The 26,570-nt window shown below is 40.3% G+C and overlaps 2 protein-coding genes across 24 annotated transcripts in view; one reads left to right on the top strand and one right to left on the bottom strand.

Moving 5' to 3' along the window:
- The window catches only part of kansl1a (KAT8 regulatory NSL complex subunit 1a), a 15,994-nt gene extending 13,778 nt beyond the window's left edge, over window positions 1-2,216 (top strand). Inside the window, exons 10-11 of the mRNA XM_062475348.1 lie at window positions 5-245; window positions 508-2,216. Of these exons, the coding sequence (XP_062331332.1) occupies window positions 5-245; window positions 508-717 (451 nt within the window). The 3' untranslated portion in view covers window positions 718-2,216. The remainder of the gene's footprint in view (window positions 1-4; window positions 246-507) is intronic.
- Window positions 2,217-2,265: 49 nt separating this feature from the next.
- On the bottom strand, window positions 2,266-26,284 carry mapta (microtubule-associated protein tau a). 23 transcript variants are annotated; one of them, XM_062475172.1, is made up of 16 exons: window positions 26,134-26,284; window positions 19,682-19,864; window positions 15,358-15,486; window positions 13,867-13,995; window positions 12,819-12,842; window positions 10,731-10,768; window positions 10,471-10,620; window positions 10,005-10,071; window positions 9,873-9,911; window positions 9,432-9,685; window positions 8,897-8,989; window positions 8,534-8,626; window positions 7,628-7,720; window positions 6,192-6,273; window positions 5,951-6,057; window positions 2,266-4,475 (listed from the first exon to the last, which is right to left on the bottom strand). In XM_062475172.1, the coding sequence occupies exons 2-16, from the start codon at window positions 19,845-19,847 to the stop codon at window positions 4,278-4,280; spliced, it is 1,662 nt and encodes a 553-aa protein (XP_062331156.1). In that variant the 5' UTR covers window positions 19,848-19,864; window positions 26,134-26,284; the 3' UTR covers window positions 2,266-4,277. The 23 variants fall into 23 exon arrangements, with proteins under 23 accessions (XP_062331156.1, XP_062331155.1, XP_062331158.1 ...); XM_062475171.1 differs by lacking the exon at window positions 26,134-26,284 and adding an exon at window positions 25,406-25,547; XM_062475174.1 differs by lacking the exon at window positions 26,134-26,284 and adding an exon at window positions 25,406-25,547 and having other exon boundaries at window positions 15,358-15,483.
- Between the last annotated feature and the right edge of the window lie 286 nt (window positions 26,285-26,570).

The raw sequence follows: 26,570 nt of genomic DNA, 5'->3' as shown, positions 1-26,570 counted from the left end.
AATCCGTAGACGGGCGGACCACCCCTCTGCTCTGTGGAACCAACCCCCCCACACCACAGCCAGCCTCCCCAGACCCGGGCCACTGCCCTCTGCTCCACGACTACAGTTACGCACCCTCGCCCATGAGCCCGCCCAGCCCCGACGCAACCTCCAACCCTCACACACCGTGCTCGCGGGACTCGCAGCGCCTGCCTTCCAGCGAGGACACTCGCTGCTCCACGCCTGACTTCACCTTTGAGGAAAGGGTATGTCCTGGCCGGCTCTTGAATCTTCTTTGTGTCATTCATTGGTGTTGGTTGAAGATTTTCATTGTTAGAGAAATTCGTCATAGATGCAATTGTAAGGATGATTTAGTTGGTTGTGGCGTCTTCACATTTTTTCCATGGGGGGTGGGGCACAAAGAGTCACAAGTGACCGATCTGGGTTGAAATGAACCCAATTTATCCTCACTTTATATTTCGACGTCCCACGTTTCTGATGAGATAACGTTTCTAAACTCCCATCTAGACGGTGGCACCGTGGGAGCGGAGGAACTTCCCCATGTCAGAAGACCCCGCACCAGAGCCTGAGGTCGAGTCCGACGACGATACGAGGCAGAGGGTGCGCAGCATCTCCGGTTGCCGAGTAACTGGCTATGGCAGACTGGACTCTGAGGAGGCGGACCCCTCGCCTTGTGAGGAGGATGTCTCTAAACAGAAGGCCACCACCAATCGATGAATGACTGACGGGACGAGGTTCTCCCTTCCCCCCCCACCTCTCCACTTTGGCATTAACAAGCAGAACCTCAAACCGGAAGAATATATTAAAAGGGTTCCTGTTGTTTGATATTCAAACATCAGTCTAATACTTTTCACAGTTTTAGTGAATATTACGGAAAATAGAAGCCTTTCCCAACACTTGTTTTTGTCACAGGAAGAAAAGAAAAAAAAGATGAAATGTTGAAAAAAAACAGTATAAAACAACATGTTACAAAAAATTATTTCTGTAGTAGGCTAAATAATGTACATGGGGCTTAGTGGTGTTTCATATGTCGCGTGCACACTTGTAGCACACTATGTAGCGGACAACTCAAAAGTATGGCCAAAGGGTGTTTTCTATTGACTAGTTTGCTTGTACTTCCCATGTACATTTTTAGTGGAGTGACGAATAACAAAACAAGAAAAAAAAAAAGAAAAAAAAAAATCCTCTCATACTTCCCCAATCAACAGGTACATTTTGGATGTAACCTCTTTTACTCAGAGGTTACTGAAATTGTAGAGCACTTCTTTTACTGCCAAGGGTTTGTGTTGGTTTGCTTTTGTTTTGTTTCATTCCTGACACTTTTTTTTTTGTATCGTCTGTTCAAACTTTAGGCTTTGTTTGTTTTTATTTGGATGGTAATCATTCCTTTAGAATCAGGCTTCTCACACCTAGCCATCTCTCTCCAAGTCATATATGCCAGTGGGATGACTGAGTGAAAGGAGTGTGATGGAGCACTTCTCTGAATGCAGAAAAAAGAAAGAAAAAAAATGCTAATGCTTATCAGCTCAAAATAGCCCAGCAAATGGAGCTCAATAGATAAAAGGAAAAATAAAGATCATACTCTTTATCTGTCGTATCCTCTCCCCCCCCCCACATGCCTTTATGGTCAGCAATATATTATGTTATTGTAGTCAAATTGAAACTCAAAATTCAAATCACACTGGTGGTGGATCCATTACCCACATCATCCATTCTGGGCGTACAGGTTCATGCTGGTGAATTATTGGTAGGTTTATATGTTGAAAAAACCTGTTTGTTTCTGGTTTCACTTGACAGGAATAAGAAGTGTCCTCTTGCAATTGTTTAAGATGTAGCAACTCTTTGCTAGAAGCCACCCAGACCTCAGGTTTTACAGTTTTAAGGGAATATTTCTAATGCTGAGAATCATTTTGCCCCTCAGTAGGTAATTCTGATCTAAAGAGACTGCTGTTGCAAGAGGCATGTTTTTGCCATCCCACAATGTCTAAATCTCACCGCCATTTCTCCCATGAATAACTAATTGCTATGCAAAATATATGGTTGTATAATTTTACACCTGTGTTTTTATGCCACAGTCATTCAATCACTGTATTTTTTTTATTTTGTAGTTAAGCGATATGTCGATGTACCTGTTCCATTATTGCAGCAGTAAACCTAATCAAAAGCAGACTTGTTTTTTGTAAATAGTACCATTAAAACATTTATGTTAAACTTGACATGCTAAGGTTTTCACCTCTTTATTGCAGCAAAGTGAGAGAAATGAACTGTGGTGTGATCGTGTTTATTTTCAAATTCACATACAGCAACAAGAAGGATCATAAACCAGTTATTGATAAAATGCACAATAACATCAACAATTACATTTTTCACAACTGTACAGCCGCAGAAATAACAAAAGATGATGGTGATAGTTGTTACTGCAAACCTTTCCATTAGCCTTGGCACACAGGCATTTGGAGAAGACTTTTTCCAATCAAGACCCCAGAATTTGATATTCCAGACATTTGTATACAAAACACCTGCCCTATAACTTAGTCCCAGTCTTCCTCATAGTGTGCGCGGTGCACATACCCATTTAACACATTAAATGAATTTTGTCTACTAGTGATACAAATTAATCATTAGTTTTAGCATGCAGATTATTGTGTTGCAAGCACACCCCTTCTGTGCGCCACGCTGTTCCAATGTATCAATTCAGTAGGCTATATATTTGCAATACATAGCAAACACACAACATAGGAAAAGTATATTTGTATAATCAGTTCACATTTGGCTGTACCTAAAGGAAGGGGTTGTCCTTTGTGTTGAAGTATCCACGCACTAATACCTACATATATATCCTATTAAATACACAAGCATATATTACAGGATATACAGTGAAAGCATAGTGACGTTGAAGGGAGGCAGAAGAAAGTCAACTGTCCTACATGAAATGCATGCAAGTTCATTTACATGTCTGGAATTCAATAACAGGAATACTTTTAGGTAATGGTGAATCACTATAGGAATACAGCTTAAAACTGTTGAAACATTTTAAGGAGGGGACCATATAGTTTTGTGAGATCCAGGACACAAATTCGGAACAGCTAAGAGAATAGTGTGTTTCTGGTGGTGGACATGCGAATGTTTCTTTGCCTTTTACTGTTTTCTCACGTGATCAAAATATACACAAGCCATAGCTAATTTTAAGGTTGTAGTTAAGGAGGACAGTCACACATTAGTGAGTCGCCTATCTCAGCATATTAGTCATTTGAATCGAATTGTATTATCTAGGTACATGACCTGTATTTAACACAAGCTCTATCCATGATCCCAATTCTATATTTTTTAATTGAGAGGCTTTTCAAGCTAGCCAGAGACAATCTTTCGCTCAATGAATTCCACTGGCAATACTTAAGTAAAACTTGACTTACCACTTCAATAGACAAAGCTGAGACGCATTTACAACAGAGCTAGCATATACATAACCTCAATAAATTAACACCGACAGCAGGCACAATACAAATGTTTTTTCATATCAAATACATGTCATATCCACAGAATACAATTATAAAAATGTGCCGAACACAAACCAAGGTTTCTAATCTAATCATCCTATATTCGTTTTTTTTTTGGTCTGGAGAGGTATGTCATCCCCATGCCCAACTATTCTACCTTGATATGCAGTTAGCACGCAAAGCAAGGACAGCCAGTTAGTGAAGAGGACAAACATTTTACTGTAAATGGAAGCTTTGCTACACTAGCCCACCCGTTCTCTCACCATTGATTTGACCCTGTAAATGTTGAGTTTGCTTGAGACTGCAAAAGTGGGCTGCTTTACTGGTCTTAACCCTCTGCTTCCCCAATACTTTTATTGTAAATGTATCAAAAAGCCACTCAAGGGATCCGTCGTCCATAATTTTTCACACTCAATACATCCTCATCAAACGAAATGATTTGCAGTCCTTATGACAGTCAAATGAGTTGGAAAGAAATGGATGAGTGTTAACCATGACCAAGGAAACTCATGAAAGGTCAAGAGAAGACAGGGGAAGGGGACGGGGGGGAGACGATCTACGATCACAAAAAAAGAACAAAAAACAAAACACTTAATGTAGCCTTGGCTTACATGAATCTCTAATTAAGACCTCTTTTCTCATGATATTGTCTCAATAACAGTGTTAAATGTCAGTGAGGATAAACAGTGATGGGTAGCTAAAATAAAGTCTCGTGAAAATGACAAGGAAGGTGTCTGAACTTCTATATGTGGTAGTGTGGCAGGACCCTCGGCTGTGCATTCACAGGCCTTGCTTGGCCAGAGAGGCAGACACCTGGTCAGCCAGCGTGGACAGTTGTGGTGAATCCGCCATATTGATACTGCCAGAGGAGGACATGGTGCTGAGTTGGTTGGGTGAGTCTTCCAAGGAAACAATCTCTGCGCCGTGGTCAGTGCGGGCCTTGGCTGTCTCACGGAACGTCAGTTTGTGGTTCTCAATCTGTCAGTCAAGAACACAGTTTAGCTAAGTGATTAAGCAATTTGGTTTCCTATCTAGCTATCTGCTTCTGAGAAATCAGTAATAAGTCATTAACAGGACTGACAAATACGTAGCTAATGAATTCACTAGGAAACAGTAACACTGGTTGCTTGGTACTTAGTGCTAAAATGCGTATACATTGGCAATAGGTGTACTATCTTTAGATACAAGCAGAATTATTCAACCATACAGCAGAATTGTCAAAGCTATACATTTATGACACTGTTAGGACACCCTCTAGTGGTATAATGTCAATAATAAAGTTGATATGAAGTCTAAAATTGTAAGCTGATATCTGATGCTCCGATACCTTTTTCCTTATACCCTTGCCATGCTACCAATCCTAATACATCATATGCACATGTCTCAATGGTGTAGATAACCTCCTGGCACTGTGGATGTCGAGTACTTACAGGAGTCCTCAATCTTTATGAGAGGGTTCATCAGGACAGGTGTGATGGGTGCAGAGGGAAGGGGCTGAGGTGACTGAGGGGGGGTGTCTGCAGGGGAGAGGCCGAACATGTCCCCATTTGTGGGGCTGTCGTTGGAACCCCCTTCTGCTTCCTTCCCTTTCTCTCTCTACAGAGGAGCCCCGGAGAGGGTGGCAGGGGTAAACCACGCAACAAAACAAACAGGTGATCGGGGTGAACAGAAAGTCCAAATGCAAGACAAAACAAGTCAAAACAATGATTCAATGAATAATGGTAATAATAAATGAATAAATAATGAAGTGTAAAATGAGATTGATGATGAGAACACACAATTGGATATGTGGAAATAAAATTGGGTTAGGTGGAATGTCGTTCTAACTGGGAGGGATTGCATACGACATGAATGAAGCCCGACAAGCCTGTGGGAGTGGCACTGTAATTAATGAGCAGATGAGGAGGGAATATGCCCAGCTATCTGGAAAGAGAGAGCAGGAATCTAGCATTTAGGAGTGGTGAGAGAGAGTGCAGGATCAGCAAACACAGGAAGATGAGGGGATGAGAGGAGGGGAATTAAAGCAGGAGTTGGACAGCCTCAGTCACCTAGTCGCCCAATTACAGCCTTCAACTAATGTTGTGGGTTGTAGCTTTGTACTGAAAATACACGATGATTCTTAAAGTAGTTGATGTGTTGCGTGTCCTACTTGTTATACAAGTAGTTGTCTGTGGGCTGTATTACAATACATATGTGCTCTGCGTGCACTTAATTGATTAACCCGAACTGAAGTAAGCTGACTGTCGCTTAACCTTTTATTGAAAATATGACACCCATCTACTTTTTAAATGTAGCTATTCATTGTGTATTCACAGTATGCATGACTTATTTTGGGGAAAAGGGGGAAGGGGATGTGCAAGCAAAGCTTGAAGCGTAAATAGAAAAGTAAGCTTCTAAAATGCATCTCCCTAATGTATGATGAGCACCACCAGGACATGTATCTGTGTTCTTACCCTCCTCTGTCCGCCCCCAGCCACATGCCCAATGTTGTCAAGAGAGCCGATCTTTGATTGGACCTTGAAGTCCAATTTCTCAGACTTGATCTCAATATTTCCGCCACCTTGTAAACCAGAGTAGAAATTGATCCATTTGTAAATGTGTATCAAATGCAAACAAATCATTATGATATTAATATTTTCTTTTGACAGTGACACCTTTTTACTGAGAATGGAAAGGAAGGTTTTTTCTTCTTACCTGGCTTGTGGCGGATGTTGTCTTTAGAACCACATTTAGATTGAACAGTGCCCAAATCGATTTTCTTGTGAACAATTTGAACCTGATATGAAAAAGGAGAAAAGACAAACAGAATTTTTTTTACACACTTGGCAAAAAGTAATGATTGTGAACTTGCCATGCATGTAAAACCACGACCAGAGCTTTGCCTGCGCACTGACACATTCGTTATCAGAGGGTTATCTGAGAAAACAAAACACTGTTAACACACAATTCACACAGAGGCACTGAACTGCAAACTCATTAATTGTGTATTATGAACAAATATAATTTCAATTAATATTTTATTATTATTTATTTAGTTTGCCATTTTGGTACATTCTAAATGATCAGAGATGTAGATAAAAGTGATCCCATGTCATGTAGTATTGCTTTACAAGACAGTGATAGATATTATACATTTCCAAGATCATGGGCAGAAACCAAACAAAGTGGCTTTCAGATATGCACTGTTTATCAGCCACACACCACAACTCTTGCATAGATCTGATGATCTCATCACAAGCGCCCCTGTGTGAGGGGTAGGCTGGTGTCTCTTCACACTAAGCCCTCTGTCTAGTGAGTGAGGTCACTGTTCTGCTTTCTATTACAATGGGCTGGTGCCTCAAAGAAGAGGCCTAACCGACACAAACACATCGTGCTGATCAGAGACGGCCTGTGTCATTTTTGAAACCTTTGTTTCGAAAATGTTTATTGTTGTTGTTATTGTAGACTTGAACTATTTTTTCTATGAAACTGTCATTTGTATTTAATTTGTAATATGTCAAAAGTTATTTAGAATTGTATTTAATCCTATATAGTACACTGGTTTCTGATGCCTATCCAACTATTGTCAATTACTTACAAAAAAGGTTTGGATGTTGGATATTAACTGATATTAACTGACAATAACTACACCATGTGTGTTATTGTATAGTATTATCAAATTGGATTAATCTCACCACCACAAGTACATTGACATATACAGGTTTCAGGATGTGTCATCAAGCCTATTTTACACTGTCATGAGCATGGAACAAGATTAAATTAGATCTGATGTCATGAGACAAAGGGATCCTGTTACATGAAGTAATTTAAGCAACCTGAATACATTTAGCACATGGTAATGCCAAATATAACATGACCATGTGCAAAGTCACATCCTTTAGTATACTGGATATTTCACAAATGCATATAGACTGCAATGCTCATGAATATTTGAATAGGCTTCATGACAAGGTTTAGTGTTAACTGGGAGTGCTGTGGTCATAAACTGGTACGGATCAGAGTGGAGAGAGGGGTTTTCGTGCAGTAGTGTCTGCATCAAGTTCCTTGGCGAAGATGCGTTATTTAGTTGAAGGAGGCAGTGCTTTGGTGAGAGCTGCATGGAGTCATGGGAAGATCCCTTAGTTACTCACATTGCCACCTCCGGGTACATGTTTCATATTATCTTTGGAGCCACACCGAGACTGGACATTACTTAAGTCCAACTTCTTTTCAAGTATTTGTACCTGAAACAGCGCAGATGTAGGGGAACAGAACATTATCCTTGGGCAACCAAGAGCAGCAAGGCTGCAAATGAGGACCAGAAAAAATAAGGAAAATATTGTTTTGATGGAAGACGAACGTGTTTCAAAACGCCTGTATATCATACATAAAGGTTTAACCAGGCAGTCTGGCTTGACGTAACCAAGGTCATAACATAGAACCGATAGAGAAGGGCACTTCGTATTTTACCAAAGGTTGAGTTGTTGATCATAACTTTAGAGATACTCAAGATTCAGGTGTTGAGTCCCTTAGTTACTCACATTGCCACCTCCGGGTTCATGTTTGATATTGTCTTTGGAGCCACACTTAAGACTGGAAATGACTAAACTCCAGCTTCTGATTAAGTATTTGAACCTGGAGTGCAGAAGTAAGGGAATAAACTGTTATCCAGGAGTACTAGGATGCAGCAGGGCTGCAAGTGAGGAAGACAGAGACTGCCTGATGTTGTGAAATTAAATCTTGTGATCTTGAAGTCTACATTTTCTGCTACATTTAATGGTGCTTTGCTGCTACATTTAATGGTGCTTATTAGGTAACTCAGATGGTGTAAAAAATTAAACAAATCACAAATTAAAGCAAGAAGCTTAGGAAGTTCTCATCAAAGGCCACCTGTAGACACTTTGGAACCTATTGCCTGGTAAGGTCGTTTCTGCGATTACCCTTTTTGTTGTGTTTTGTGAAAAGCAGCTTTTGCACCACCAGAACAGAGCAGTTATGGAGCAATAAGTCTAAAGATACGCTTTTAGCACGTAAACTAAGTTACCATAGTAACTCACCCTGCCCCCTCCAGGAGTGTGCCTCATGTTGTCTTTGGAGCCACAACGAGCCTGAACGTTGCTCACGTCCACCTTCCTATCGAGTATTTGAACCTAAAATAAGCAGAAGTTAGGTGTTAGTCTTTAGAAAACCAAAGCAGCAAGGCTGCAGATGAGGACCATGTTGAATATAGATGGATCGAGATAAGTGCTGTACACCCATCTGTACACACACACAAGATTAAAAGATAAAACATATTTGAAAAGTGCAAAACTTAGAACCGGTAGACGAGTAGGACATCTCCAATTTCCACAAGAGTTCGATGATCATAACTTTAGAGATACTCAAGACTCAGGTGTTGAGTTCATCCCTTAGTTACTCACATTGCCACCTCCGGGTACATGTTTCATATTGTCTTTGGAGCCGCACTTAGACTGGACATTACTTAAGTCGATCTTCTGCTCAAGTATTTGTACCTAGAAAGAGTAAGGGGTAAGGGAGGAGACCGTTATCCTTTAAGGTTTCAAATCAGAGGACTCTCGACCGATTCAAGTTAACTTCCTAAGTAAGACTTGAAGTAGTTCTTACTTAAGCAGTGCAATTATGTGTATGACATATAATTAGTCATAGCACAGTTCTTCATGAAGTTCCAAGTTATCCAAGCATTCACTGTCAAAGCATTTTAAATGTTTTAATGCTAAACTCATTTCAATGAATTTGTGCTAACACCACCTTAGTTCCTATGACCACTGTCCACACCATTATTGTTTTAAGTACCCTGGAAACACAACAGGTCAAACGACATAAACCTAGGTGCAATCTCCTGTGTAAGCTTCCAGAGCAAAACAGAGAACAGTGAAGGGAGTGACTTGTTATGGAGAAATGTGAGGAATGTAGTTGTTCAAAAGCCAAGCTTACTCTGCCGCCACCAGGCTGGTGTTTCATGTTGTCCGTGGAGCCAATCTTTGACCTGATGTTCTTCAGGTCTGGCATGGGGGCTGCAGCCGCCAGGGGAGCGGGAGGGCGGTTCTTGAGAGAGCCAGGGGACTTAGGTGTCGAACGCACCACAGCCACTTTCTTCACTTGATTGGCTGGCACAGCCAACGGCTTTCCAGGAAGAGCTTGGCTGTTGGGGGACTTTGGAGTACCAGGGCTGCTGTGTCCACTGGTGTCTTTTAGAAAATTGAAAGGGTGCAATAAACAACCAGGTGTTGTATGTACTTCAAAAGGTTTAGTAGAACCTACAGTAATGCTAGATTGCTCATGGATCTGAGAGTACTATTTATTGCAACATCATTGATATTAATCATTCAATATTACGTCCAGACTATTTTTAACGTTTATGTGTTTTTGCTTTACCTTTATCATTTTTGGACGCTGGCTTCTTAGCGCTTGGTGCTGAATCAAAAAGTAATATGACACATAAAATGATATAATCTGCATTTAGCCATTGTTCTTTTAAGTAACACTGAAAATGAAGAATCTACACACCTGGCTGAGCTGGGGTTTTGGCAGGAATTTTTGTTCCAGGGGCCTGAGGCCTAGTACCCCCTGGAGTCTATGCCCCCGAAGGAGAGAGAGAGGGTGAGAGGGTTAGGTGGGTGGGGGACAGAAAAGACAGAAGGCAAGAAATAGAAAATGTAAAAGTAACAAGTGCTTCAAACAAAAACAATATTACCAAAAACCTGAGCATATTTAATGCAATCAGGCACAATCCAATTCAACAAACATGAAATCGAACAAATGTAAATGCTCCCTTTCATACAGATGATCAAGTCATTATCCATAGGCAAAGAAGTCCAATCATAACATGCACAAAGTTGCACAGAGGAAATGACAAGCCGTTTTTTTGCGGTTAGATGTTTGACTGGAAAGCAATGCAGGTTTTAGAAGGGGTAGGGGTGTAGTTTAAGACAGACTTACACACTTTCCATTAAGAACATTAAGCCTTACTTACTCGGGACTTCCTGGTTCCCGTACTGATGGCTTTAGTGGGTAATGAGCTAGGCCCATTTGTGGTGGAGGCCTGTGTTTTGGGGGTTCTGTTGATTGGGGAAGGTCTTTTAAGGGCAGAGGTGGGTCTAGCTTTGGTAGGAGTTTTGCATGGCTTGATATGAGGGGGGAATGAGCATAAAAAAATGAAACCTAGGCTTTAAAAGTAGGAATGATTTAACACAAAGATAAAACATTTATAAATATAAATCCCAAATCACTTACCTTCTTTTCGGCACTGTCATTATCAATCTTTGCTTGTGCTGTAAAAATAGGTAAACAGCCCTTTTCAAGAAACTTTTTTGAAACTCAAAACTGTCTTTTAAGTAAAAAAAACAGTAATCCGTGATTTAATTTCATCATTAACCAAGTAAAATAAGTTCAAAAAGCAACCACATGAATGTGTGTGCATGGGAAGGTGGAGACAATATGGAAAACAAACACCAAAATGAGTGATGTGAAAAACTCCACATGCAAAATGACGTATGACACACAGGATATGAGGTAACACTCAAGGGGATTCTGGCAATATATAAATAAGAGCGGATGCGGGAGCTGCAACGTGAGCAAAACAAAGTGTGTAGGGAGAACGTCAAGCTTCCTGTCAGCCAAAAGATTATTTCCAACACATTGGGTCAAGAGAGTGCTGTATAGCATTCAGAACTGTTTTATAAAATAAAAAGTGTAAGGAATTAACTGAATGGAAGTCGTTCAGAATTGTGCATTTGAATTGCAAACAGACCTTTGAATATAGCAACTGGAACCAATGATTTTCTTGCAGGAGAACTTTGGGAAGTTCTCTGGAATTCAGAAGCCTCTGAGTGTGGTATGATTTTACTGATCTTAGTACAATCATCCACATCAGCCAGGGAAATATGGCTAGCTCTTTTGGTGTCAGATGTTACTAATGCCAAATATTTGTCCTTCAACATGTTCTCAGTGAAGGGCACTTCAAGCACCTCAAGCACCGTGCTAATGCCAATTATATTGTTGTCTTTCAAAAAAAGTGAACTGGGTTCTTGTCGATCTGAAAGATGTGCACTGTTTCCTGCTAATGGTAGAGATGTCCCAGGATCCAAGCTGGAACATAACAGACTATGAGCACTGAAGGAATCTGGACTTTCTGGAATGATCTGCTGTGTAACCCTGTTGCAGGCACCAAGAGACCCAGGATCCACAGGCTCATTTGAGATCCTTTCTCCATCCGTCCATGAGGTGCTTGTTCCTATGGCCGTGAGATCTTCCAAGGCCATGCTGCGCATTAAAGATGTTCCTGGCAGGTCACTTGTTACAGATATACACTCGGATGTATCGAGACTGACCGCTCTTTGAGAGTCTACTGCATGGGCCCACTCTGGACTCCTTGAGGCTGGGGCGTCACGTAACCTTGCTGATCCATAGCTCATGTCTTCTGAGGCCCACAAAGTGTGACTCCTTTCAGACTCCCAGGCATGTACCCCAACTGAATTTATAGCTTCTTCCTTCCCAGTGTCCAGGGAACAGGAAGCTGCCAAGCTCATGAAGCCCATTCTCTCCTCAGTTGTACTGTTGTCAGCAGCCTCTGCTCCAACCAAGGTCAATGCCGACCCACTATGGAATTCTGCACCAGTCTCAACTAATTTGTTTGAAAAGCAGATTAATGGTGACATGGCGGATTTCATAGTGTGCCTCATAAACATTATAATAAACATTTTAAATAAAGAACTGCTCTTGATTATATTTACAAAATTCAATTTGTAAATATGAATAGTGCAATGAAACGAATATGATGCATTGAAAACGTGTACATAAAATATGAACGGGGTGGATGGTAATTAGTGGCTTTACTTTCAAATGTCGCTTATGGCTAAAACAAATGATGTGACAAAATACATCACAACTGGATGAACATGTAATACAGACGACAGACAACAATAGCCAAAATTGACTGGACAATGAAAATTGCCATGATTATATGCTGTCATGGAACTGAATGATGCATTGTAAAATATTCTAAAGAGATGGCTGCAGCCTTGTTTATTTACATTAATGGTTATGTAAGAATGTTGTTGTAGCTATGCATTATTATTGTTTTTTGTATTTTTGTTAAAGACCTACTTAATTGTTTTCTCTTAATCAGTGATTACTGTCCTGTATAGCCTACAAATAAATAATAACAATAATAATAATATAAATACAATGATAATACATGATATACTTATCAACGTAAAGAAATTGATTCAAAATACATGTTGTGCTCAATAAAGTCAAGTCTTCATGTTCAAATCTTAACCAAACAAACCATATAAGGTTGAGAAAGATCAAGTGACATACCTGTTGTGCTTGATCCTCCAACTGCTGTTGAAACAGGGTGATGCAGTGAAAAGAAACAGAAGAAAGTATGTTATAAAGTAGCCCATCAACCAAATACACCTGTCACTCATACTCCAGAGCCACACCACTGCAAAGAAAACCAAAACAGCCAGGGATAGCGTGTAAAATCCATAAGGTCTGAGGTTAATGCACAAAGCCACATTAATTCAACATGATCAACGCATTTGTACTTGTTTATTTTACGTAACAAACATGTCAGGCTAAGTCATTGTCTCTATGGGTTCCATATATGCAGACATATGAACAGATTTTTAGATGGAGGTAGAGGCTGAGACTGTCACTGAGACACATCACTCTCATTATAGTCTTACATGGTCCAACACCACACCTAACCTGGTATTCCATCTGGTAGTTCAGCTGTGTATTCCATTACTGTGGCATTCACCATATCTGAAGGCTCTGGTTCTGTTAAACAGATCACACGCCTCTTAGTTTCTCCATCATTCAGTCTTTTATAGATACTTATTAAATTGATAATTGGAAGGGGTCTGTCTCAGTTTTATGTTATGCTGTAACTTTCTAGTTGGCGCCGAAAATGGCTGCCTAGGTAGGCTCTCTTGCCAAAGTAAATTCCTTGTCTGTGCAAACTTTCATGGCGAATAAAAAACCCGTTCTTTAATCTTTAGTTCCGTCATATTGCCCAAAGCACAAATGAAGACAGGCACAGCAATGCCTTATTAAAATGCACCAACAGAGAAGCACAAAGAAATAAATAAAAAGAACATTAATCCATTAAAGCAAATATAAATGCTGAACATAACTTCATTCTTATGTTTGCAAACCACAAAACAGGTCGTCCATGTTGACTCTGAAGCATAACAAATAGTCAAGCCAAATATAGCTTTGGCGGTTAGACCAGAAGTTGTTAGGTAAAGTACACAAAGGAGGAGACGGATCTGTTGGTTATAAAAGCATACATTATTTGAATAGGAGGATGGTTCTGTATTTAATCTGAATGCAGAGGGTGGCCGGGGCAGCGGAGGCATACCAGATTGCACCTCCTCCTGACCCGAGGCACCAGGTGCCACCTCCTGCTCACAGGGGGTGGTCTCTACTTCACAGAACATAGACACTGGTTCATCAGATTTGTCTTCTGGTGACGGTTCCTCTCGCTCAACTGTGAGATGAAGGCAGGCTTTAAGAAAGGAGAAAGGCTAGACATTGACGTGTCATGCAAGATGCTGCTACATCTAACAGCAAATGGCATGTTGCAGTTTTGTTTTGGAATTAATTGATTCCCAAAGGTAAATGTACAATATGTAGTGAGGACAACTACTGAGTTTTAAACCATATAAATCTGCTGATCCAAATCTCATAGGAAGGTCAGATACCTTCCTATGAGATACATACCTTGTAGTAGCATGGTTTTCTTCAGAACATCAAACAGTGCATAAGAGTGTCTAGACATGCATTTTCACATGCATTCAGATATTTTGGTCACGCAACCACCTAAAGCTTTGGAAACACCAAAGGTTTCCCATAACTTAGTCCAATTGTTACAGACATTTGTTAATGACAACCTCATTATTGGATATATTTTGTTTTCTTGCAGTTGGCAGTATATTAGTAGAATACATATAGTATGGGACATGTTTAGCACCCTGTTAAAAGCTAGCTTGTTGAAACACTACAGCTCAGCTTGTGTTGTCTGTGATGGGTCAGCAGTCTCTTCTATTCCAGGGACAATTCCTAAGTCCAGGGTCTTAATCTAGGGGTTTAGGATCTTTTAAACAGATCAGACCTTTCAACCTCTCACTTTCCCTTACAACAACTTCAGGATAGGGCGTCATGCTTACTGTTCATGATCAAAGCATGTTTGGCTCAGACTGGAGTGCAGCTAAAACAACGAAATATTTCTAGCATACCGCATCCCCTTTGCAATTAGCCAGTGAGCCTTGGCTTTTCACGTGAACAAATGTTGTTTTTCTCAGTTTAGGTTATTCTAGATAGTCAGTGAATAACTTATTAGATTGAATTTATCTGACCTTGTTATAGATATTGTTGATAATTATAGCCTCTCATATATGTTATGATTTACAGTAATTCTTTGTAGGTATAGATTATTATTGTTCGTTTTAGATAGATAGCTAGGGATTGTCAAAATGAGCAGGACCAAAGAATTCCATTGTACCTGCACTTGTTACAACTGGCTGATAAATTTTAAACTTGAAACGTATTTGTTCTAAGAAATCTTTCTTTCTCATTTATCCTATGAGGTGGGCAGTTCAATATGATCGGTTGCCGCAAAGCCGACAAATTCCAAAGTACAGTGCAATTGACAATAATACAACTAAACATGACAAAATAAAATGTAACAGCCATTTCAAGTAATTCCAACAGAAGAAAAGCATGAGCTGTCAAACTCCGCAAAGAAAGTGTCTTTACTCCCTGAAGTGGGAAAGAAGCAAGCATAGCAACATAGCACACATGTTAGTATTCCAACTTCATGCCAAGGGCAGCGATAGTGATGTGGGCATACTGGCTTGTACACCGTCCTCAACAGTGGTGCTATGTGGCACACCTTCATCACAACGGGTGCTCTCTTGTTCAGAGAGCTCTGTCACCGGTCTGTCAGCATTATCCTCTGGTGACAGTTCCTTACATTCTGCTGTGTGATGAAGGTGAATTCGTTTTTTATGTTACGGTTACATATGTGAAGATCCAATTTGGGAGATTGCAACTTGAGAATTTGCAGAGCATTTTTTTTTTTTACATCTTAACATAAGGTGTATATAATCACTGAAGGGTGGAATGTAAAAAAATACCCTGTGAAATTGAAAAGTTAAATTAGTCTTGGCGCAGGACATCATTGCTTTGTCCTTAATTCCAGGTTTAATGGCTCTGCTTCGTAGGGTCCCACACTGAGGAAAAAAAGCCTAAAACGTTCCCATAGCGCATCAAGACACATGACAAATAGATTACGGTATTGAAAAGGATGAAAATGGTGATTCAAGTTGAATTCTAACACTATACTGTGCTACACAATGACAAAGTAGTTTTAAACGGAGACTTAAATATCCAAGTAAATAAAAAAGCAGACCCAAGAACTATTGAGCTCTTAAATCTCCTTGACAGTTTCAATCTAACTCAACACATAACAGACCCAACACACCGACACGGAAACACACTAGATCTAGTGATAACAACTGGACTAAATATCAATAATATTTCAATAACTGATCTACCCCTCTCAGACCATCATTATATACTTTTTAATGTGGAAATTATCCTAACAAAAAACAAAAAAGAATTCTTAGTCCATAGAAGATATTTAGACGATACAGCTATGATGACATTTTCTGAACAATTTGCTCTATATGAGCCGACTAACCATGATTGCTCTCTGAATGAAATGGTAGAGAACCTCAATGATGCACTATTATCTGTGTTAGACTCTGTTGCACCACTGAAAAGCAAAAAGAAGTGCACAAGCAGAACCTCCCCATGGCTGAGAAATAAAAATGTTAGTGAAACAAAAAGAAAATGCCGTGCAGCAGAGAGAAAATGGAGGAAAACAAAGATCACTATCCACTACAATATCTACAAAGATACACTAACCACCTATAACAAAACCATCCGTCTAGCAAGGAGAGAATATTTCTCCAACATTATTACAGAAAATGCCAGAAATTCCAGAGTTCTTTTCTCCACCATTGACCATCTGCTAAACACTGTCCCTGCTCCACCTCCATCCTCAGTAGTTAAATGTGAAGAGCTTGCTTTGTTCTTCAAGAACAAAATAACTTTGATCAGAGCTAGTATTATTAATAGTGGGGTCGAAACTGACATCAGTAGATTCTGCAACATAACCATGAGCACATTTACCTGTATCACACTTAGTGAACTTTCCAAAATTGTCAGCGAATCTAACTCCACAACCTCAGATATTGATCCTATACCCACAACATTCTTTAAGCGAGTGTTTGATAGTGTCTCAGGTCCGGTGCTAGAGATTATAAACACATCCCTTAGAACTGGAGTTTTCCCAGATGCCTTCAAAACAGCTGTTGTAAAGCCCCTATTAAAGAAACCCAAATTGGATAACAGTCTACTTGCAAATTACAGACCAATATCAAACCTTCCATTTATTAGTAAAGTACTGGAAAAGATAGTTTTAGTCCAATTAAATTCTTTTCTTGAAGAAAAGAACATCCTGGAAGTCTCGCAGTCAGGTTTCAGGAAATATCACAGTACTGAAACTGCTCTCACCAAAATAATTAGCGACCTCAGACTAAACTCTGATGCAAATAAAGTCTCTATCCTTATCCTGTTAGATCTCAGTGCAGCATTTGATACAATTGATCACGACATCCTAATCAATAGACTGGAAAAGCTTATTGGGTTCACGGATAGTGTATTGAACTGGATGAAATCATATATCACAGGAAGGAAGTTTTATGTTAGTTTAGGTGACCATAGGTCCAAGAAACATGAGAACTGCTACGGGGTTGCTCAAGGAAGCTGCTTAGGTCCATTACTTTTTTCTCTTTATATGTTACCACTCGGCGACATAATCAGAGAACATAACATAGATTTCCATAGCTATGCGGATGACACACAACTATATATATCCACTGAACCCAACGATGCAACGGCCATCAATTCCATTACCAACTGCCTGTTGGCAATAAACAAATGGATGAACGCTAACTTTCTTAAATTAAATGAAGACAAAACCGAAGTCCTACTATGTGGCCCCAAATCCAAAAGAGAGATGCTTATTAAGAATCTTGGAGGTTTAACCCCCTGTCTTAAACCAGAGGTGACGAGTCTCGGTGTAATCCTGGACTCAGATTTGAATTTCAACTCTCACATTAATAAAGTGACCAAAACAGCTTTCTTTCACCTGAGGAATATAGCAAAGGTACGACCATTCATAAACCAAAATGATGCAGAGAAGTTAATTCATGCTTTTATATCCAGCCGGCTGGACTACTGTAACGCACTTTTCACTGGTATTCCCAAGAAAACCACTGAAAGACTACAGCTCATTCAAAATTCTGCAGCTAGATTATTAACCAAAACTAAAAGGAGAGAACACATTAGTCCTGTCCTAGCTACTTTACACTGGCTCCCTGTTACCTTCAGAATTGACTTTAAGGTCCTTTTCCTCACATACAAAGCTCTACACGGACAAGGACCTAGCTACATTGCTAACTCCTTTATAAACTACACACCAGCTAGAACACTGCGATCATCAAATGCAGGCCTATTAGAGGTCACCAGAAGCAGTCATAAGAAGATTGGTGATTCGGCCTTTGTCAATTACGCCCCAAAACTATGGAACAAATTACCCATAAATATTAGGGAAGCAAACACTCTAGACATTTTTAAAAGACAGCTTAAAACCTACCTTTTTACCGAAGCATTTAAGTAATTTTATCTCAAAAGGGTTTTCCTACTTTTATTAATTATATTTTTGTTACTTTTAAGATGCATGTTTAAAGTTGGTTTCTCTCTTGAACAGAGATCTTATTGGGATTTTTATTTTTGTTTGAATTGTTTATCACTTGTATTATTGTTTTTATTGATTTTATGTAAAGCACCTTGAGCTGCAATTCTTGTATGAAATGTGCTATATAAATAAAGTCTTACCTACTTACCTACACTCCAAATACATACCTACACAAGTACCTTTACACTACAAAACTACTTGAAAATCACGTCTACCTGCACAAAGAGGTGGAGTGAGGTACTCACTATCTGAAGTGCCCTTCATGCACAAGCCGTTAAGTTCTGCAGAGGAACATGACTCTGAATTGTTCTTCCTGTGAATCCGGGGCGTAATTGGGAGGGCAAAGGGGGAGAACCAGTGCACTAGTGAGGGCTGTAAACTGGGGAAAGCTAGGCTACGTACTACACAGACAAATAGTGATTGGGGTTCATGAAGGGACACAAATGACCTTGTTATTGTTGCAAAAAAAGAGCGCATTGTATGTTAGTGATGGCCTAGTGGGCTTGTGGGCTAGTGGGCTTGTCTGTCAGTACAGCTACTGTGAGTGCCTATACAATGCATGACCACAGCATGGGGACAAATACTACTGTAGGCAAGATTTCCCTCTGTCTTTTTCCTTCTACCATCTTAGTATCGTATTGAGATCCCATTTGATAATTCACTGTACCCTTTTCTTGTAAAGTTAACAAGCAATGTATGTCCCCAAAGCTTGATTGTTTGTGGGCTGAATTAGTAACAGTGGCAGTGGACGACTGGGTGGGTTGTGTTCTGGGAGACTGACCCAGATGCTTGGATTATACAGCACAGAGCGCAGCTGCAAACAAGGGAGCGAGGACTCGTGAAGCATGCCTTGTTTCCTATGTAAAAAAGGATTAAAACAAAGCACAATCGAAAGACTAGGCCTCGCCACCTCCCAATTTAAACGGCATGACTATAAACGTGAGGCTATGTCATGTGAATATTGAAATTCTGCTTAATGTATTTATGGCTTTGTCACTGCTTTGTAGCTGAATATTGCTTCTTGGCTACAATGCACTGTACACCTACACATATGACACATTCTCTTTTGCTATAAAAAGCTGTGCAGATGAAGTCATTTGTTTTTGTCCTGAATCAAGATCCACTTTGTCGCTCTGTAGCTTGTACAATTTTAATGAACACAACCACTTGCTTTTACCCTTCAAGCTTCTTAGCTCACCAATCTGCTATTTTTGACTTTCCAGTAGCACTAGCCTAAATGCAACATCCTGGTTTCAGTTTGGAGGTTAATTGAAAAAGGATTGCCTGTATGGCTATTACAAGATTAACTCAAATTCATCAGGCAGACAGATAGATAAAATAGTCTAACCTTTCATGGAGCCATCCCCAGGGCTCTTTTGTCCCAACTGGATCCCATTCTCCTGGTGGTGCAGGTTATTAATGGTCAAGCCAGCTAGAGACGCACTCATGGAGTCCCCAGAGTTGTAGCTGTAGCTGTTTGGGGCATTGTTCATGTAGTCTTGGTGTTGATCCATAGCGAGTCCGAGTCAGGCTGCAAAAAAAGCAGAACAAACCGTTCAGCGTGGGTTCACAATACTCTTAAGAAGATGGTTTCCGTCAAGGTGGTTGGTGTCAAATTAGCCAGACTGTGAGCCCTCTTTTGACTTCATGTAACTCAACCTAACTTTGATTATCATCGGTTGCAGATTTCATTGCCAAGAAAATTCCTCAAGACAATACCTGGTTTTCAGAAATGCAAATGAATAAGCTTTGTTTTCTGCCTTACACAGGCCAGTCAGTCACTAGCTAAATGTAAACAGACACTGCATCAGTAAAAAGCTGGTTATTTATATTCCTTAACATGGGGTCCCAGAGTCAAGTTGCAGGCCCAGGGTCTAAAATAGTCTGTGCCCACATGTCCTTAGTGCTTAGTGATAAGTTGCACTTCCTAAACAACCAGACCATCTAAGTTTTCCCAATTTAGCTTTTGCTACATGGAGCTTTTATGACTTCACAATCAGAAAGGAAAGTGACTCATGTATTTCAGTTTTATTGAATGTGAATGCACATTTAAAAGTCCTTTTAGCAAATAAAGAAAAGTTCCAATCAGCCAAATAGATGAGAATAGCTTCAAACCTTATGAAAAGAGGATTACATATCCGATTAAATCAAAGCCAATGGTTACGTCAGCATATATTATTTTACACTTGTATCACATTCTCTCAGTTCTTTCACACGCAAGCTCACACACTCTGATACACACATACACACACACATACACACACACATGACACACAGCCAGGGTAGAGGGATTATCAGCTCCAGACAGCAAATTGTCTCGTTCTGACATTATTTTTGCTTTGTGATAAAGATTTACCAGCGTTCAGATTTGATTTAGGCTCACTTTTAGGCTTCAAGTGACTGAAGTCAATATGTCACTCAGTATAGGGAATAATCATTATTTATTTATTTATCCAAAACCAAAATCCATTGGTGTAGCCTTTCATACAAGCATGTTTTCCTTTATAAACACACTTGTTGGATGTTGCACTAAACATATGATGCTGTTTTTTTGTACTATGTAATTATGTAGTTGAGATGTTATTGTTAAATTGCGGTTGAGAAATAGTTTTTGCTCACCATGCCTGACGGCTGAAATGCGGTTACTTTTGCACTGTACCTAGTAGATACAGACTCTAACCTCAGAAGTACTGGTCGAACTATACACTTCTGATCCTTGATTTTCAGCTGTACATGCACTATTTATATGTCGATTTGGACAAAAGCTTCTGCTGAATGAATAAATGGAAATGGGAAGAGCCGGAAATGGCTTTGTAACAGGTCCCACATATTAGGGTGACTTGACTTTGACTAACTTCATTTTACCATTCCTAATAAAACCTAATGTGAGGTCTGACCTTCACTGGGTGCACCTGCATATTTACTGTCCTGGACAGTGTAGACAAACATTCCTCTACTGATCAAATGAAAGAGCCTCAGTGGCAACCACACTGCTCACACTCGGAACACCCCCCCCCCCCCCCAAATGCCTTTGGATTTCATTGAAGAAATGTTTGCACACCCCAAAGAGTTTCGACAGCACTACGGTTGCAAGTGTGGTTACTCTCTGTACACACAGCTCCTTCACAGAACTCCCATTGTACCATCACCCATGACAGAATTCAAACAACAAGGGCGCAGAGTCCGTGCCAAAAACAACAATTCCTCAGAGAAAGTTCATGCTGTGTCCAGGAGCTTTGAGGATTAGAAGAAAACTAACAGATGCAGACTTGCAGAATTGAATTGAAGATCTTTTTATTAAAAGATACAACTAACCCAATAGCTTTTTTCTGCTAATAGATATACTTGAAAGGCTTACAGTGCTAATATAAGCTGATTCCTGCAACCAACCCCCACCTTTCTTAAACAAACCATCTCTCTGTCAATACTATTTATTGCATCGTTATGCTGTGGTCTGGGCTGACACTGAAACTCGATTAAGCTAACTTGCTAAATTGCTGATGCCACAAAAAAGGCGAAAAAGTAAAGTAAAGTGATGCATCCGGTGTCAACAGTGCGTGTGCAATGTTATCTTGACCACAAGCCTCGACTCTATCTTAAAGGGTTGAGAAAAAAGCAAACTCAATACTGTATATTACAAAGCTTCAGCAGAACCGAAGCAACCTATGAAATACCATCTGAACACTCACATTTATAAGATATCTGAGATATATTTTGGCTTTGATGGAGCCCTAAATTATATATATTTTTAAATAACTGTAGAACTCCCATTTGAGTCATATATTAACTCCCTTTGCTGTTGGGATGTAAAAGACCTGGTCATAATGACTCAAAAACAAATAAATAGAACACAATAGATGAGATAAAAAATAACTAAAGATCAAACTACATTTTACAAATGATCTGCAAATGTAATCGTTTCGATACAATAATTCCATGCATAGCCGATTGATAGATTTGTACAAATAATAGGTCTACTACAGTATTGATGGCATGTTTGCTAATGATCTCCGCGATTCAGCTGAGCAGAGGATGCTGCCCTCATGCTTGGCTGCCTCTGTATCTCTGACCTAGTTTCTTCATGACTCCCTCTGTACACTCCCGGTCTCCATCCCCAGGCACAGAACTCCATAGAAATTACACTGACTCCACCTTTTTAAATGCAAGCCTCGGCTAGCTCATCTAAGTGTAACCATTAGGCGGGCCTCCATTTTCACATCCCACTACTTCCAGTGAAACAGCTTGCTGCACAGCCTGTGATGTACACTCAGCATCTAATGGCAGCCTGGCAGCCACAAACACGTTTGCTTAGTAACTGCTCGCCCAATGCCCAAAGTTCTGGTTTCTTTTTTCATATGTTATTGACTGTTTTTGACTCTAATATAAAACTCCATTCATCTTCTGAGCTCAAAACTGGACATTTATAACAACAAAAAAAGAGAAATATCAAATTTCTCTTCTGAAGTAAAGACTGGTCATGCATTAAGATGTGTCAAATATGTATACCAAGGCTCCTAGGAAAAATGACATAATTTGACAGATACTTACAATCTTCATCTAAGCATTGGAACTCTGAAAATGAATTATTTTTATGTTGTCATGACTAAATCAACACAACTAATGATCTTCTAAGCTGCAGCTGCTGCATGCTCCAATATGTACACAACGCCTGCAGATAGCATTGGAACCAGCACATACAGCCCTGTCTGACACTGAATAAAGAGTAGTGGTTCCTTCAACTGAATTCCTTCATCTGGGAGATGCCCGTTAACTACACACTGGAATGTCTTTTAAAGCCCAGAATGGCATTTCTGCCTTCTATTAACGCAGCTATGCAATACCTCATGAACGTTTCTTCTAAGTGACTTGTTTTGGTCGACATTCCAGTTGTTTAAGAGTGTAGCTCATGTAGGGGTTAGGCCAGTAGGCCTGTTTATTACCATGCTACACATATTGTAGATATTTCTGCAATTCTGGCTCAACTACACAATAAAGCATATTATTAAAGTATTATATAAAGACACTAAATAAGTCATTTTAGCTCTCATCTATCATTTCACATATTGTGTCAAACTATTTTAAGTGAATTTTACCCAAACCTCAGATCCCAATCACAAGCAATGGCAGACAAAAGACGCCCCAGTTTCCCAATTGCCTTTGACAGGCATGCTGGCAATCGCTATGCCAAATGTCTTCTCAAAGGTACAATAATTTGTATAATTCCATTTGAAGGCCGTAATAATGTGCTTCACCGATGACCCCTGAAAGCTGGTTGATATTAATGTTTTGTCTCTCACAGTTTTGTTTGGACGATTAGTTTTGTAGGCTTAGAAGAAGAAGAAACCTTTATTCATGTCCAAATTTTCGTCCAACCAGAGAAATTTTCTTTTGCCTTTATCCCATCCTGCTGTCCTACCTCCCAGGGCAGCCAGGAGCAGTGGGAAGCCACATCAGCACCCGCCAGGGGCCATGTCCAAGTGCTCACCCCGTGTCCTGGCCAGGGACAAGGGCAGGAGAGCAATCTGTTCTGCATGTTTTTATTTGGGGTTCTTTGTTGTGGAAATCCATGTGAGCGCAGGAGGGTTACAACATGTAAACTCCACACAAAAAGGCCCGGAAGATACCCCACCTGAGTACCAAACAGTGCCCTGTGTGGGAATCAAGCCCAGGTCCGTGCAGTGCAAGGCACTATGCCAATGTAACGGGAGTGAACCTGTGAAACTCACTCCTCAGGTATGTAACAGGCCACGCGCGTCAACAAATAGCTAGCTTTTCTTTGGCGTAGTTGGTAGTGGTCATGCTTGGCAAGTCAGAGGTCGTGCGTTCGAGCCCAGCGAGTGGCGAACGACACCTTGTTGTGACGGAGCGTGGCTACGTCTGTTACATACGGTCACATTGGTGCCGTGACCCGGATCACTTGGTTAGCAATAGCTGACCTGCCCGAGTGATTTCAGAGGGGTGAATGTAACGGGTGTGAACCTGTGAAACTCACTCCTCAGGTATGTAACAGGCCACCCGCATCAATGAATAGCTAGCTTTTCTTTGGCGTAGTTGGTAGTGGTCGCACTTGGCAAGTCAGGGGTTGTGCGTTCGAGCCCAGCGAGTGGCGAACGACACCATGTTGTGACGGAGCGTGGCTACGTCTGTTACATACCGTCACACCACCATGACACAGATGATGAGAATAGGTTGTGAACCTATTGGAGCCTACATGGTATTCAAGTTTGCGGTGTTGACACGGGGTTTGCTCATCAGCTTGGTTTAGAACTGGATCCCACCACGTGAAAATGCATGTGTGACTACTGTGTACAACAAGCACGTTGTAGCACTGTAGCAGCTGGGAATATGAAACCCCAGCATAGTATATCAACATGGACTTTCTTGCAATCAGGCATGCCATTTGTTCACTAACCATCACCATCATTGAAATAAAACTAGATGAAGTATGGTCGATATGATGGCGCACGGGTTCCCTTAAAAGCATGTAAATCACTCAGCGCCCACTTCTTCAAAACAGAGGAGGGAAGAGAAAGAGGTGTGACCGTGGAAAGGAAATGGAGACTCAATGGTTTTATTCACGCATGCAAGCAAGTGAACTGCCTTATTCCACCAGCAATTGACCAATTGTTTGCGATTAGACAATACGGTTGTTAGTGTACAATAATGACATCTTTTTCATGTGACAAATATGAAGTCCCTTGTGGATTTGCTAATGCGCGCCTCCACATGAATGTAGATTACAACACTGAAGCAACCAATACCAAAAGGCGGATTATTTAGGCGGCTTCCATATGTGTGTGAAAACCCGGTTTAATGGCCGTCTCCTCAAAGGTTTGACAGCAGTGCACATGAAAGAGCGATGCAATATTTATCAAACGATATGGGCTTGGCATTTGTGTCGCGTGCAGTCCTACAATTTCATTTGCCTCGATCACCGTCACAAATACAACATACAAACTAATTATAATATTGTAGCATGTAATGCAAATATTCATTTTCCAAAACGATGACATTTCCTAATTGGTGTTAGGGAATGGGAATGCTGTAATGGGAATATTTCGCCATTACGCACCGTGCTTGCACAGGCCGTTCGATGAAAGAAGGAGCGAAAGATCCAGATAACGGCAGAACTGATACGCTGTTTACATAAAGCCAACGATTCTTGATGAATGGCTTGAATACAGACGGTATAAATACGATATGTTCAGCTCAATTAGTGGTTCCCATGCTATCAAAAATGTCGAATTACATTCGTCCACGACATATAATCAAATACATATAATCACATTACACATATTAGACGAATTAATCTCGTTAAATTGCGTGCTCGAAACTCATCCATGTGGCTACACAAATCTTGCTTACCTGGTCAATGATACTGTGGAATTAGCAATTCCCTTGCAATTCAGTGTTGGGCAATTGAGTGTACAAAATATGTCTGGGTGTTTTTATGCATTCTCACAATGAAAACAAACACATGGCCACAATGAATATTTTTTTAACAGTCATTGTTTGGCACCAGCATTGTCCATGGTATGATTTTATCACATTGTTACAATATCTTATTTCAATCTTATATCTTATTTGACAGTAACCTATAGATTCAATAAAGGCCGAACCTCTCCCTCATAGAAAAATAGAAAATGACAGAGGAACGCCGATTGAGAATTACGACCCTATTACGTAAAATGGCATATTTCACAAGCATTCAGTCGTGCATTGCAGTTCTTTGGTATATCAACGGTGAGACTGCTTAGGATTTAGGTCCCTCAAATAATACAATTATGATGGTTAACTTACCTGTGTGTTGACAGCAGTGTTGTTGTCTCTACAGCGGCAGTCGCTCACCGAGCGCACGGTCCCTTGACGCAGTTCTTCAAGATTCCATAGCGTGAGGGGCGCTCAAGAGCTACATTGTGATGGTGTCTCAAAGTGCAACCTGTCTGTCCGTGGCTCTGAATGTCCATTCATTATCTGCGTATTCATTATACCGTTGTACCAGATAATTTATTATGGTAATTCACCCATTTTCAGGCAGTTGTCCATGTCCTTCCTTCAGGCCGAAAGCATTTAACATAATTGTATGCATATATTCGTTTATTTTAAATTTTTATGTAGCCTACTTAATATGGAAAGTGCAAAGTTCACTGAGCTGGACACAGTGGTTCAGGTCGTGACTAAAACAGCGTGAGAAAAGACAACAGTGGACTCTTGTTCTGTAAATGCTCCCTGACTAC

Source organism: Osmerus eperlanus, chromosome 12 (assembly GCF_963692335.1).
Source record: "Osmerus eperlanus chromosome 12, fOsmEpe2.1, whole genome shotgun sequence".
Classification (NCBI taxonomy): Eukaryota; Metazoa; Chordata; class Actinopteri; order Osmeriformes; family Osmeridae; genus Osmerus; species Osmerus eperlanus.
This window is presented reverse-complemented; position numbering and strand designations above follow the sequence as displayed.